The following is a 15,136-nucleotide window of genomic DNA, read 5'->3' on the forward strand; positions in this document are numbered from 1 at the left end:
CGTTATAGCTGCCATTCGCAACCAGATTTCGCTACCTATCATAGCTCCCCAAGTGCATCACGATGCTGGGTGGGCACTGGTCCCATACACTGGCCGAAATTTCATGAGAAAATTTCTTCCCTCATGAGGACTCGAACCAGCGGGCATTCCGTAACGCGAGTCCTATGCAGGATGCCTTAGACCACAACACCACAGCGTGGGACAGATCAGAATATGATTATGAATAATCTAGATGTGTGTAGTAAAAGTCAAAGATGCTGCTTCTGGGGAAGTGTCGAGAGAGGGTTCTCAAAAGAACAACAAATTTTGTGTTTTCTATTTTAATATAGACCTGCGTGAAAAGAAAGACTTCATCCATCACGAGATAGCCTAAAGGAAAACAAACGAGGTCGACATTACACAAAGACACTATCCATTACAATAATGTTACAAGGAGTTCAGCAAAAAATTTAGAGCAAAAGATACAAGTGGGCACTACAGAAAACGCAATGATAAAATGCACATGATGAACACTGCTTGCAGCCTTTGATGACTAGTAAACACTGGGATCTGTATCAGTGCAGTAAGTAGCTAAGCAACACATGGAAACTGTGTGGTGTTGGCATATTGGTTCGAAGGCTAGAAAAAATGGAGACTTAATATGAAGAGGTCCACACCTGTGGAGTAACAGCGCATCTGGCTGCAAAACCAGGTGGCCCAGTTTTGACTTCTGGTCAGGGCAAGTTACCTGGTTGAGGTTTTTTTCTGGGGTTTTCCCCTCAACCCAATATGAGCAAATGCTGGGTAACTTTCGGTGCTGGACCCCCGACTCATTTCACCGGCATTATCACCTTCACCTCATTCAAACACTAAATAACCTAAGATGTTGATAAAGCATCGTAAAATAAACTACTAAAAAAATATGAAGAGCTCAAATTAATTACTGCAATACACACTAATAGCCTGAGAATTTGAGTAACAATTTAATGTATTACAGCAAGTTTTGAATATATTACATTGTTTATGGCGTAAATTATGCCTTTTTGCGCCTATTTTATGCATCGTTTAGAAATTAATTTTTTAAGCTTAACTTCCAAACCTGCATAACTTATACACTACAAAGTTTTATTGCTTTAGATATATTCTAGAACTTTCAGGACCTCTCAGGGCTTTGGTGGCCTACCAGTGTAAGAAATACCATTGCTGAATAAAATTGGAGGTAGCTATTCGAGTCCCTGGACTAATGGATAAATAAAATGCTAGTAAATTTCACAAGGGACTCACTTTTCCTAGGGCATACATGAGTTTACATGCGATATGCAATTCTATCAGCTTCATGATAGCAAGTATAGCCACAATTTATTTTAAAATAATCTTGGACGATTCTCAGATCAACAACAAAGAAAGCAGTCTTGGACTCTAATTTACGGAATTTGGGATATCACTGAAATCTAGAACACGTTAATATTCCAAAATGAATTCAATTTTATGAATCAGCCGTTCCATGTCCGAGTGTGGTACACAATAAAGGAATTGAGTCAAAATATTTCAAATTAACGATAATGAGAAAACTAGTAATTGTAACTTGGAGGACTTTGAAGATCTAAAGATTCCCATTAATTTCTACTTTCCCGTGTTTACAATTCTAAATCCCAAATTCATATTACGAATGTGTCAGCAAATGAACATGAACTTCTTCTTAGTCATAAGAAATTCTGTAAATTGAAGTTAAGAATTAACAGGTTCATTTATTTTTTCTTTCTAATTAGATTTAAAGTTCAGACAATAATTGCTGAAAACCTACATATTAGCACCACAGTTATAAGAGATAATATTCATGAAACATATTTTGAGATGTGACGTCTAGATATTCTATAAGACATCCACAGTTTAACATAAAGAAAGTCCGAACTAAACAAGTAGATAAACTTACACATGTATTAAAAATTTGTTTGGATATCATATTGTCCTGTCAAAGAATGTTTCATCGAAATTATATCTCGCTTTCCAGGCAACTGAATCTCAAATAATCTCTATTGTAAATTTGTTTACAATAGTTTTATTCAGTTTTGTTTTTCTCTTGGAAAATAATTTCATGGTAGATGAATGTACTCAGTTCTAAGTCTTCTAATTACTGCTCTCTCCTTCCTAGAGCTCTAAGACAATGAATGTTTGGCTCTTGGCATAAGTCCTTTAAAAAATGTATAGTGATAAGTTTTTATACTGAACTACTGAAGGTCTGACTACTTGATATTTTATGCTTATTGAATGCCCTGGGAAAGAATAGTGGGCTGAAGTGATATTTGGTAGTGTGATCTCATAATGGTGAAGGTCTAGTTTTATCACCATTAAAAACTGCTCCTGAAATAAAGTTTTCCAGTCTCCTAAATTTTGAGTTGTTTCAAAATAACACGGCCAAACACAGCAAAAATTATTATTAAAATGGGGGAAAAAATATTTATAATTACAATTTCATATATAAATTAACAGGATTAGATGAAATTAAAAGAAATTATATCTTAGGTCTTATATTCCATCGAATGGCTGTTACATATTCCATGAACTACACGAAAAGTAAAATTTATAAATTATTTGATCATTTCATTTCATTTCATTTCATTTCATTTCAACTGTTGCAAAGTTACGTAAATGTACCAAGGAAAAAATCTACTATTATAACTTAATGTAACTGCAAATTTACAGTTATGTTTATACATATACTGTGCACACTATACATAACTTACTATTTTATATAATATAAATTCCACTAACATGCATATGCAACAAGAAACTGAAATAAATGTTGAAAAAGTTCTAATTTCGACAAGTGTGTGCTTACCAATGGAACACGATTCTTCTTCAGGACATTTCGCAAGCCTGTTTTAATATTGCGGAAAGCTTGTTCACCAGTCATTGGAGTTTTGGATGAAAAAGGCACTTGCTTCTTCTTCGATCTCTCATGGAAACCTTTCTCAGAAGCAATTATCATCTGTACTTCTTCACTGCTCTGAATAAAGTTGTTCCAGGCCTGACAAGGACAAAAATCAACTTATTCCACCCATTCAAATGAATTATGATCTGTTTTGAGACGAAAATATCAAAATCCTAGAAAACAAGTTTACTTTCTCAATATTACAAATCGAAAATGATTTTTTTTTAATTGGTTAATTAACGACATTGTATCAACTGTGGGGTTACTAGCGTCGATAAAATTGCTGATAGCAAGATGGTATTTGGCGAGGATTCGCCATAGATTAACTGACAATCACCTTGTGCTTGGAGAAAACATCGGAAAAAACCCAATCAGATAATCAGCCCAAGCGGGAATTGAACCCGCACCCGAGCACAACTCCGGATCGGCAGAAAAGCACCACAGCTGAGCTATGTCAGTGGTTCGAAAATGATTTCCTAATACATGTAACACACTATATATTTTAATGTAACTTCTGTAACAGAAATTGAGCACTAATAGTGATGTCTGCATTGTTCAGTGAGCACAATATACTTAAAATGATCAATGTATTAGTTAGAAATATGTAACCATTTCAGTTCAAAAGTTAAAAATTAAAATACGTGAAGAGTGGACAAGATAAAATTAAGTGCTGTTGCAAAACCAGTTTTAACACACATCTTTCCGAGTAAACTGTCTGTAAAGAAAGTGACAATGTTAGAAGACGAAGCATATAGTTGATATTAATATTGAGTGAATGACGAACAGTCAAGTACCAACCATTAGTATAAAATAAAATATTAATACTGTACAACCAAATAAATAGTGAAAAAGTAGAAGAGATATGATATTCACAGAAATGCAATTATTAATTACTTTAATTAAGAATTCTGGCAATCATGCATACGAAATATTCTGAAACACTGTTGTGTTACTCAAAATATGACAAACACTGCCAACCTGAAAATAACTGAAATTCTTTTAACAATATATTGTAACATAACACATACTACAGAAATATTATTCAAAAACATATACATAAATAAAATGAATTAAAATATAAAATAGGTTCATTTTCTCATTATAAAAGGAAGCTCAACAGATGAGTCTTAATTTAAAAATCAACTCTGTCTCTGTTAAATACTTTTAGAGAAATATAATATAAAATCAACCCTATTACGAGACAAGTTAAAACATGAATGTGATACATCATTACAGATATACTTAATAATGTCTTAATTTCGTGATCAACTGAATTTGCAATTTCATAACCGCAAGTTACTCCTTGCCAAAGAGAAAGTTCAGTGTTCTTTAAAATTTCATGTTGAGCTAGCAAGAATCAATGCCTTCAAAATAGTGTCGGCATGGTATGGATTTTTTTACTCAGTTATTTAACAATGCGGTAACTACAAATTTATTGTAACTATGTAATTGCCAATAGCAAAATGGTATTTAGTGAGATGATGCCTAAGATTCACAATGTTATTGCCTGATAATCACCTTATAGCTGGGGAAAACCTCGGGAAAAACCCAACATGGTAATCAGGTGAAACGGGTAGGATTGAACCCATGCCCAATCACAGCTCCAGGTCAGCAGGCAAGCACATGCCCACCACCTGAACTACGCATGGTGTAGATAATGGGTGGAGGGTTGGTTTGGACACACACTAAGGATAATAATACTGGTACCTCCAGATTTTCATATGAGCCAGAAATGGCCCTCTACCATGGACAAAGCATGTTACATACAATAAACCTACAACATCACACTCAGCTTCCCGTCTGAAGGAATCCATGCTAAGGAATTTTACCACCCTTAAAATCCATCACTCTTGGCTCGGATTTAACCTGCTAACTTTACATACAATGCCAAGTATGATAGCCACTAGACTACCAAGGACAACCCACAGTAAGTGTTTGAAGAAATAAATACAAGTTTATGACCAAATGAGATTTATTTCTTATGTAATTTAAATTTTTTTATTCCTCCAGGATGGGATTCTTATTACTAGAGACGAGAATTTCATGCACTATAATGTCACAAAATATGCATGCATTCATGCACTATCAAACTATGAAACATGCACGATCAAGCAAAAAGTACATTAAAACATGCACTTTCATTTTTGTTCCAAATTTCTTATTACACTTCACTTTTTTTTGCCCCGTTAACAACTAACAGCATTTCTAAATTGGTTTCTGTGAAGTTTCTGTGCTTGTCAGTCAATATATTTTTGTAGGCATAGAATGCCTCTCTACGTCACAACAAGTTATGGGTGCAACTTTAATGAATCTTTTTCTGTTACTTTTTTTTTTTTTTTTCCTTTTTCAATCCTGATTCCTGAAGCTAAAATGAGGGTCATAAAATCGAGGAAATGAGGTGTCCACTCAAAACCATTAAAACATGCATTTAAACTGAATATAATGTACATTGTATGCATGATTAGGCTAAAAATTGCTTAAATATGCATTATGCATGTTATTCCCTAAAAAGACATGCAAATATACACGTAAAAAGTACACATATTTGGAACCAGAAAGTAATGAAAAGGATAAGTACTAAGTTTGAGCTATGTCATATGTTCCTATAAAAACACGCATGTGCATGAAATTCTCGTCTCGATCTTATATAACGTAGTAGCTATTTTGCAATGTTTGGTAGCAACAAGATGACGTCAGGTTCATTAAAGCGGCTTCACTCTGTCCAATGGTATTAAGATGCTTTTGTCTACTCTATGTCTTCTGTGCTCGTTATTTAGGAGAAGTGTATTGACAGAAGAAAAGTTGACCGATATTAAGGTAAGATTGCAGTTAAGCACTCGAAAATCAATTAGAGAATTATCTCAGAAAGTTGGAGGCTCATACACAAAACAATGTCTTTCAGTACAGAGGAAATTCAGAGTGTGTTTCAGAACTTCTTGACTAGATATCATCCCCTGCAAGACAAAGTAGTGTAAGCGTCACTTTTACCGAAAATGAGTAATGGTGCTTAGGATAAATTGCACAGCACTGTGCACCGACTGTACAAGTTCCCTGAATCCCAACAATTTCTTTTCCTCTAATAAATCGGTTTATTGTATTCATCGTCATGTTGGATAAGTATTGTAGACTTGTCTCTGTGAAGTTAGCAGATTGGTGCTTATGATACTCTGCATTGCAGGGGACGATATGAAGCCTATGTTCAATGAAGAGGTGATCATTTTGAATACTGTATATGATTCTGGCAGGTCTCAAAATTCTATTTCCTCTTTATTAGCATTGTATATAATATAGGCTAATAATTCGATTATGCATAGCTTGCACGTAAGTTGTACAATGCGAGATTAATCATAATTAATGTAATTTTTTAACACTTTACTGAGTTATTTTCTTTTTATTCATTGTTAACTCTGTAGCACTTCTTAGTGCTTTCTGGTTGGGCTCATAGATGTGGTTACTTTGTCAACAATGTGACACTGAAATCTGTGTTTAGGTTTCTGTACAGCGATGGTCCTAATACAGTCAACTCTGGATATAGTGAACTCGGTTACTGTGAACATTCAGCTATAGTGAATCTAAATCATTGGTCCCGACCCGCATACATTAAAAAGTACATTAATATTTTCGTTCATAGTGAACCCTCACTTCGGTTATAGTGAACCTTATATCCTGACAAATTCTTATTTGAAGTCAGACCTTCTTGTATAAAATTGAAAGACTGTGTTGAGAACAACATTCTGTTTCTTACTATTTTAGTCAAAGGACAAAGGTAGGATCTGTGATTCCTAGACAATGAGCTGTACTGTAAATCCAGGAAACACGTGATGACCTTGCCTCACTACTCCGTCAAAGGGGTGCAATTCTGCTCTCAGGCACACAACTCTACTGTTATTTCTAATTCTCCGTCAAAGGGTTGCCTTTTATTCTCAGAAACATTTCCATTATGACAGACAGCATTGAAACGACGGAAAATGAAATTGCCTTCTTTTATTAAAAGTGGATGGACAGTATGTTCAGAGCATAAATGAAGGTAAGATACTGATGGCCTTCAAACTCCATCAACCTCCTCCCAGTTGTCATTAAGTGACCCGGGAATTTCCAAGGCTGAGTACACAGTCACACCATAACAGTGTTTGTCATTTCTACCTGATCAGTCTGATTCTAGTGTTCGAACAGTGAATGTACTGTAAAAAAATATAGAAGTGTAAAGTGTTTTCTTTGGAAGATAAGGCAAATAATTTAAGTGACATTGAACATGGGTCGACAGCATAGTTTAATTAAATCAACTGTGAGTAACAATATACAGTATATACAGTGTAATCCATGTCACAAAAATGAAATATTTTAATTACTATTTAGTATTTTATTTTTTTGTTCACAATTCCATTCAATCCCATGATTTAAGGTCAGTGGATTTAGTGAACCTCGGATATAGTGAACGAAATATGCAAATTCGCAGAGGTTCACTATATCCAGAGTTGACTGTATATTGTATTTTATCTGACAACTTGTTAATTAACAATTCGGCACATTCGCAATCATACAAATTTCCAGACTCTAAAGACACTCCGAGAACTTTTCTTCTTCAAAGAAAATTCCCTGAGAGCTGAGCCCAGAAAACAAACCAGGGACCTCCAGATCTGGAAGCCAGTATGCTGTTCACAAGACCACAGAGACAGTCTGTTTTTATTCTGTATATAGGATTCCACTAAAGAACCTCTCTGCCCAATACTACGAGTCATAATAGTATAATGACAATAGTCATGCACTGTTAATTCACAAAAGGTTAATTGAGCTGATACAGGAGTAGATAATATAATCACAAAAGGTTAATTGAGCTGATACAGAAGTAGGTAATATAAGTGCGAATAATTGATGGGTGCTGTAACCACTCTCAAGTTATAATAGGTAGCACTATATATGCTTGTTTAACCACACTAGAAAGCTTTCAGTTTTGTACTCGTAATCATAACATGTAGACAAGTATTATTTTTGTACTTTCAATTTGAATAGAACTTTGACATATGCACAGTCCAAGTAGCCTAGACAATTGAGGCTGTGCATTAAATAATTTGTGATCAGTGAGACTATGTTAAATGAATAGCTTTCAGTTTTCTACACCCGAGATCTAAATTCAAATCAAACACAAATAAAATGGAATATGATAACGGACAGATCTGAACAATTCCTCTTTTTCCCACTATTATTATGCCATTTCTTAATCCAAAGTAGTCTATTCGAAAAATTGACGGGCGAAATTGTACTGACAGTGAGATATATTCAATGACTTGATCAATGGCAAGAAAAACAATGAACACATCAAGAAGTAGCATTTAAGCATCTGATCTAGTGGACTTTATTGTCATAACACTGGTAGATAATAAAGATCAACTGTGGGAACTAACCTCTAAAGAGTCACTATCTTCCAGAAGTCTCTGGAACGCGTCATTGGAATTCTGGACCAAGTCATGAAAAGAAACTTCTCCCAGTTCATCTTCCTCTACTAAGGTAACAAGCTGATTTACTGCAACACAATATACAGGCAATATGTAACAAATAAATGCACTTTTAAAATGTGTAGACATAACAAAAGTTTCAATTTTGAAACTGGTCAAATAATCCCATTATTAAGTTCATTCCAACAAAAGTCAGCAATTCCATGATTACTGTGAGCATGCACAGTACAGAAAAGGCATCCCAACACACACCAAACTTGTTCTGAACAGGAAACATGTACATCAATCAAACATTCAACTAGTTTTTGACACAGATCTGGGACAATCATAATATGTAGTGAGCAGGTTGAGGCATGTACTGACGAGTATGTGTCTCTGACATGCATATATGATTATAAATGCGTCCTGAATAAAAATCAATTGAAGGAAGACTTGACCAGTTGTTAAAAACTTTCGAATCACACTTAAATATTGAGATACAAAGTAACAGTGACTTTCTTGAATTGAAATCCAGGGCAAACGAATTGGAAATGCAATTTTTGCTAAGGGGAAGAAATGAAAATTATTTGGGTACTAGTAATTAAATAATTAATTATATTTTCAAAACGTAAATTTGACTGAAACTGAATAAAAAATACTGGTAAACAAACTATATTTAGATGAAACCCCCCCCCCCCAGTACATTCATTGATAGTGTTCTGCCCAAGGGCAGGTCTTTCACTGCAAATCCAGCATTCTCCAAACCTTCCTATTTTCTGCTTTCCTCTTTGTTTCCATATATGATCCATATATCTTAATGTCGTCTAGCATCTGATATATTCTTCTGCCCTGAATTCTTCTCTCATTCACCATTCATTCCAGTGCAGCCTTCAGTAGGCAATTTCTTCTCAGCCAGCAAATTCCTTTTTCTCTTCCTCATCAGTTTCAGCATCATTCTTTCTTCACCCACTTTTTCCAATACAGCTTCATTTCTTATTCTGTCTGTCCATTTCACACACTTCATTCTTCTCCATATCCACATTTCAAGAGTTTCTAGTCACTTCGTCGCAATGTCCACGTCTCTGCCACACAATGCCACACTCCACACAAAGCACTTCACTATTCTCTTCCTTTGCTCTTTTTCCAGAGATCCGCACAAGATGTTCCTTTTTCTGTTAAAAGCTTCCTTTGTCATTGCTTTCCTCCTTTTGACTTCCTGACAGCAGCTCATGTTACTCTTTTATAGTATAACCGAAGTATTTGAAGCTGTCCACTTGCTCTACTGCAGTATTTAATATCCGCACATTTATCTTATTTATTTTTCTTCCGACAACCATGGTCTTTGTCTTGTTTGCATTTATTCTCATCCCATACTGCTCACAGCTGTCATTTAGCTTCAGTAGCATATCTCTTAGTATCATCTCCTCTTTTGCTAACAATGCCATATCATCAGCAAATCTTATGCACTTTATTCTTCTTCCTCCTACTTTCACTCCTCCCATGTTCTCCCAGTACAATGACATGGAATTCTTCGAACATTTTCGAATTAGCTAAGAAGTGGTACAGGGTTTTGCTGACAGCTTCCAACAGAGTGAACTGCATAAAAAGCAGTGTCAGTGGTATGGAAAAGAATTCAGTGTTTCACCAGTTAGCAAAATTATACAATTTTCAAACCACTACTTATGAAGTAAAATGTTAAAATGATTATTTTCTACGTGTTTCGGATTCTTATTTGCCTATGATACATTCACCACCGGCATAGTTCAGTCAGTGGAGGCGCTTGTCTGCAGATCCAGAGTTGCACTTGGGCATGGGTTCGATTCCCGCTTGGCTGATTACTTGGTTTGGTTTTTTCCGAGGTTTTTCCCAATCTTAAGGCAAATGACAGGTAAACTATGGCGAATCCTCGGCTTCATCTTACTAAATACCATCTCACTATCACCATTCCCATTGACGCTAAATAACCTAGTAGTTGATATAGAAGCGTTAAATAACTTTAAAAAATTATGATACATTAGCCACAAAGAAAGAATTGCAGCATTAAGCTGTTTGTTTTATGCTATCCAAATGAACTTTTTCAACAAGAAAGGTATATCAAAGGAAACAAAGATAGCAGTTTATAAGACTGTCTATATACCGAGGTTAACAATGTGAGAAAGGCAGTCACCTTAACTGCGAATAGGAGTAAATAGAGACCTCTTATATTCTCTACACTCAAAAGTACCAGAGGAGTGGATTAAGTAAGTAAGTAAGTACGCTGCCTACAAGATATCGAGTTTTCATAATGTTGCTGACAGGTTGCATTTTCCATTTAATTTATTTTATTATATTCCATACATCTTGCATTAGCATTGAAGTTTTAAGATTTAGAACAAAGTCAAGAGTTATACAATTTTTTGCGAGATGAAGTGAGGATAAGGAATCGCCAAAGATTATGTGACATTTGCTTTATGACTGGAAAAAAAATCTCGAAAAAAACCCTACCAGTTAATCAGCCCAAGTGGGAATCTAACCCAAGCCCAAGTGCAGCTCTAGATCAGCAGGCAAATGAGTCTGCCAACTGAGCTATGCTGATGGCTCTACAAAAATGTACATTACATAGTAAGCAGTTTTATCAGTTGAACTATACAAAAATAGACAATACACAGCAAACAGACATTGCTTTAAGTTTGATGCATAGAGTAATTACAAGAGCAGCAATATATTTGAATAATTAGTCACAACAAATAATAATTAAGTGGTGTACAGAAAACAAGAAGTCCATAAGTGTCAAACACTACAGGAGTAATGGATTTTCTATGTCACTGGAGCCATAGATCAATGTCGTATTAAAATTAACAAACCAGAACATGGCCCTCATTTACATATAATCAGAGAAGGATTTTATTCAATACAGGTATTTACCTTACTTAAAAATACAACTTTCTCCACAAAAAAAAAAATTATCTTTTAAAACCAGTTAAATTAGAGACAGAAGCGAATGTTGAACATAATAAGAATTTATATTTTTATATTTGAGATGCAAGGTGCTGTGGATTAGAAGACACATTCTCTCATGTCCAAAAAAATTGATTATTTTTTTTTTTTACATGTCAGTGGGCATGTACAATACATGATGTATACACAAGTTGAATTTTCATAAAAAAAATAATAATATGCTATAGTAATAACATATCACTAACCAAACAAGTGTTTTTAATCAGAGCAAAAATTATATTTAAAATCACACTTTCTTACTGCCACATGTGGGAAAATGGAATTATGGCAGGGTTTTCCAGTTCTTAGAGAGTTGTGAACAGGTTGTAAAAAAAGAAAGAAATTCGAGTAACGGTAAAAGCACAGTCTTGTATATACAGTCACGAAGCTTCAGTTGTGAGGGTGCTAGGAACAATAGACTGTGCCGGTACTATTTTACATTGTCTGTAATGAGGCGATATTAGCGATCCTAGTGATTAGCAATTGTCATGGATGCATATTTACTACGTATTGAGCTTCGTGACTGTATATATTAGACTGTGGTAAAAGGATACTTCAAAGGCGACAATATTAACACAGGACTCAAGAATGTCTGGGTGGACATTACAGACAACCTGACACAAGAGTAGAATACAAGGTTTACCAAAAACTCACAAATATTAATCCTAATAGGCATTGCTTTCGACTCTAGTAAATAGGAAAATAGCAATTAGTGATAAGGATAATATTCATTCTTAGATAAATTTCTCAAAGAAATTGTTTGTGAAAATGGTTATTCAGAGAAAAAAGCACAGTTGTTTGGAATAGCCCAGAATAACGGTTCCAACAGAATATATGACCTTTCAGATCATGCTATATTGCTCTGAAGATGAAACCTGTATATAACTTAGTTTCGAAATGTTGGACATGTTAAGTTCCAGAATACGGTAGAATACTCTAAATTCTTCTTCTGAATTTTAGTTAGGTGTTATATTTGTAATACTAATATTTCACGCACTGTTTGTTTTCCTTTGCTAATCAATGTATAACTTGTTTCAAAATAATTATATATATATATATATATATATATATATATATGAATACTCCATACAAATTTGAAAGAGGCAAATATTTGTACTGACATTTGGAATACAGTTTCACATATCATTTCAAGAAGCAATAAGACTATGAACCTGTGAATGCAATTTATAAGTCATTACAAATGTCGGAGAAATTAAATCTCAATAAAACATTAGAAATTACAAAATTGCTAACAATCAATCAACCATGAAAAACAAGTTTTACACTACAGTTATTGTACTGGCATGAACTGTAAGCATTTCCAAAGCAATGAGGATACTAATTCTCAACATACCATTACAAAATCCAAAATTGTTAACAATCATTCATTCATGAAAATAAGTCTTAAATTTATGCTATACCTATTGCCATTGTATAGACTTTAAGTAGTTTCAAAAAATTTTAAAACTTAACATTCTATTATAAAATCCGAAAATGTCTTCACAAGTTAATGTTGCTAAAAATAATTAAATTATGAAGAAGGTATTATACTACCATTATCATAACGGCGTGACCTTTTCTTTCCCAAGCGCTTTCTCTGATTACAGAAAGACATAGGTACAGAAGGAACTCTGTGTCGGAGACGTCTTGGCACATGCATAGCTTGTGGTAATTCAGCATCTTCAGTAGATGATCCTGCATGTTCATCATCACTTGAATCTGGAATGCTGATATGGATAAGCAAAATTAAAACACAAAACTGCCAAATCATTTATTCTCTTCAGCAGTCTCTGCTTGAAACCTCACTGCATCTGCTATACGGAATTTAAAAAGTTTTGGTTTTGATGAGCAATGTTGTACTGCATATAGTAAACATAGCATATATGCTCAAATACAGTCTGTATTTTTCATACATGTTAAGTTCTACTATCCACAGTACTCAAATAAAAGTCGTGTGTCTTCTGTTTCGGTATCCAAAGCTTTATTAGTTGGGTTAATTAAGCTTTGGTGAAAATGTGTAATTTTTGTATTCTAAATCAGCTGTGTGGAAAATTGCCACTCTCAGAACTTTTCGATTTTCACTGAAGTTGTCCAAATCACAACTTCACTTAAACCATTTTATAATGGAAATAGATAAATATATGTTTATACATTACATTTATTTCATTGTTTACTCTGAATCAATAACTGTTACTTGTCCTATCACTGAAGGATTAGACGGGATTGACCAGGAATCATATGCTATGACCCGGAGGAATATTTTACTTCGCAGGGATGGCAAAAATCCTAGAATTAGATTAATTTCCGATTAGTAACACTTTCTGAAACTAGTGTGATATAGACAGAAAGAAATCTGAGTCAAGTGCATCTCCTCTTTTTGACAAAGCTTTACAGTATCTTTCAAATTGGCACAATTGTGAATTGTCGGCTTTCTTTCTTAAAATGTCTGTTTTGTCTTTGAAAGCTCTACCCACATAGAGTGACCTAGAAATCTTGGTTAATGGTCTTCAGCTCAATATCCATGTAGATGAATTGTATGGAGATATTCGTGTTCTTAAAATTTCACTAGATATACTTTCTTACTGAACATAATGCAGGAAAAAAAAAAAAATATATATATATATTTTTTAAAGCTCCAGACAACAATGAATTTTTAAAACTAGTTTCTTTTGTTACGTAAGTGTCTATTTTCAATGTTTAGACCTAATGTAAGAGTTGTTTTAGTCCAAAGACACCATAAAAGATCAAATAATAATCAGTTAAAAGCAGGAATCCAGGTGAAACTTAATTTCAACATGTACTGAGTTCTATGACTGTATTAAGAATAGGCCAAATCTGATAAAAAGAGCCAAATCTCACTACAATAGAAGTTGAAAAATTCAGTTGCAATGTCTGCCAAAACTAGTGCCAGTGCTCTCTAAAAGTTATGAAAACAAAACATTGATATTTATGACTGTCAGTACATTAACTCTTAATTTGCTGTTTAACAATTTTGACAATTATTAAATGAATAAATTCGTCTGACAAAATTTGAAATGTGATTAGCTTGTAGACTAAAATAATTACCAAAATAAATTACAATAGTCATACCAACTAATTGTGATAGATTGTACTTCTTATTCAAATAGATTTTCCCATAAAAACTATAAAAACTGCTCTTAAATTGTCGTTTTGTTTCAAGAACATTACTTCCTGTGCCTTGTATAAGTTTTCCTGGAATTTACTGACGCAAAGTTGGGAACCCTACTGATCAATGAGAAGCAGTTACTTTTTTCCTTGTATTTGATGAATCACGTACCAAAGTGAAGTAACAAAGTATCTCACTAGTAATAATTTAGCTGGTGATAAGTCTTATGAAATCAATGTGAACTGAACGAGATAGTGTTCAGCACACAAACTGGGCAGTACCAACAGAAACTTTTCTATTTATGTTGAACATATTGCCTTAGAGCAGATGTCGGCATTTTGAGCGTTACAACACAGCACCTGAAATGAGAACTAAGCAGAGTATACTGACCCAGCATTTGGTAAACATTAGTTCATCAGTGGTGCACTACTGTTGAGGAACATGCCATCAGAACACAGTATTAAAACCATGCAAAATTTATTTTAAAGAAGAATAGAAAGTACAATATTCTGTTAGCACAGAACAAGGAAATATGAAATGTCTTCTCTGTTCTAAGATTTTAACAGCAGTTAAACTTAAGAATATAAAACATCATTATGCAGAGCGGTCAGATTACCTTTTGGCCAGTACAGCGCAGGAGCTGACAGTGACTTGAAGGTCATGTTACTCGATACAAGTGATTTGTTTCAT

The 15,136-nt window shown here is 34.2% G+C and overlaps 1 protein-coding gene across 4 annotated transcripts in view; it reads right to left on the reverse strand.

Moving 5' to 3' along the window:
- LOC138707821 (R3H domain-containing protein 4-like) overlaps window positions 1–15,136 on the reverse strand; it is a 46,251-nt gene that overhangs the window by 18,744 nt on the left and 12,371 nt on the right. For all 4 annotated transcript variants that reach the window (XR_011334384.1, XM_069837769.1, XM_069837771.1 and 1 more), the window contains 3 exons: window positions 12,874–13,046; window positions 8,314–8,432; window positions 2,819–3,007 (listed from right to left, as the gene is read on the reverse strand). Coding sequence is in view for 3 of the 4 variants with exons in the window: in XM_069837769.1 (XP_069693870.1) it covers window positions 2,819–3,007; window positions 8,314–8,432; window positions 12,874–13,046 (481 nt within the window). In the remaining variant the exon portion in view is untranslated. The remainder of the gene's footprint in view (window positions 1–2,818; window positions 3,008–8,313; window positions 8,433–12,873; window positions 13,047–15,136) is intronic.

This window comes from Periplaneta americana, chromosome 10, assembly GCF_040183065.1.
Source record: "Periplaneta americana isolate PAMFEO1 chromosome 10, P.americana_PAMFEO1_priV1, whole genome shotgun sequence".
NCBI lineage: Eukaryota > Metazoa > Arthropoda > Insecta > Blattodea > Blattidae > Periplaneta > Periplaneta americana.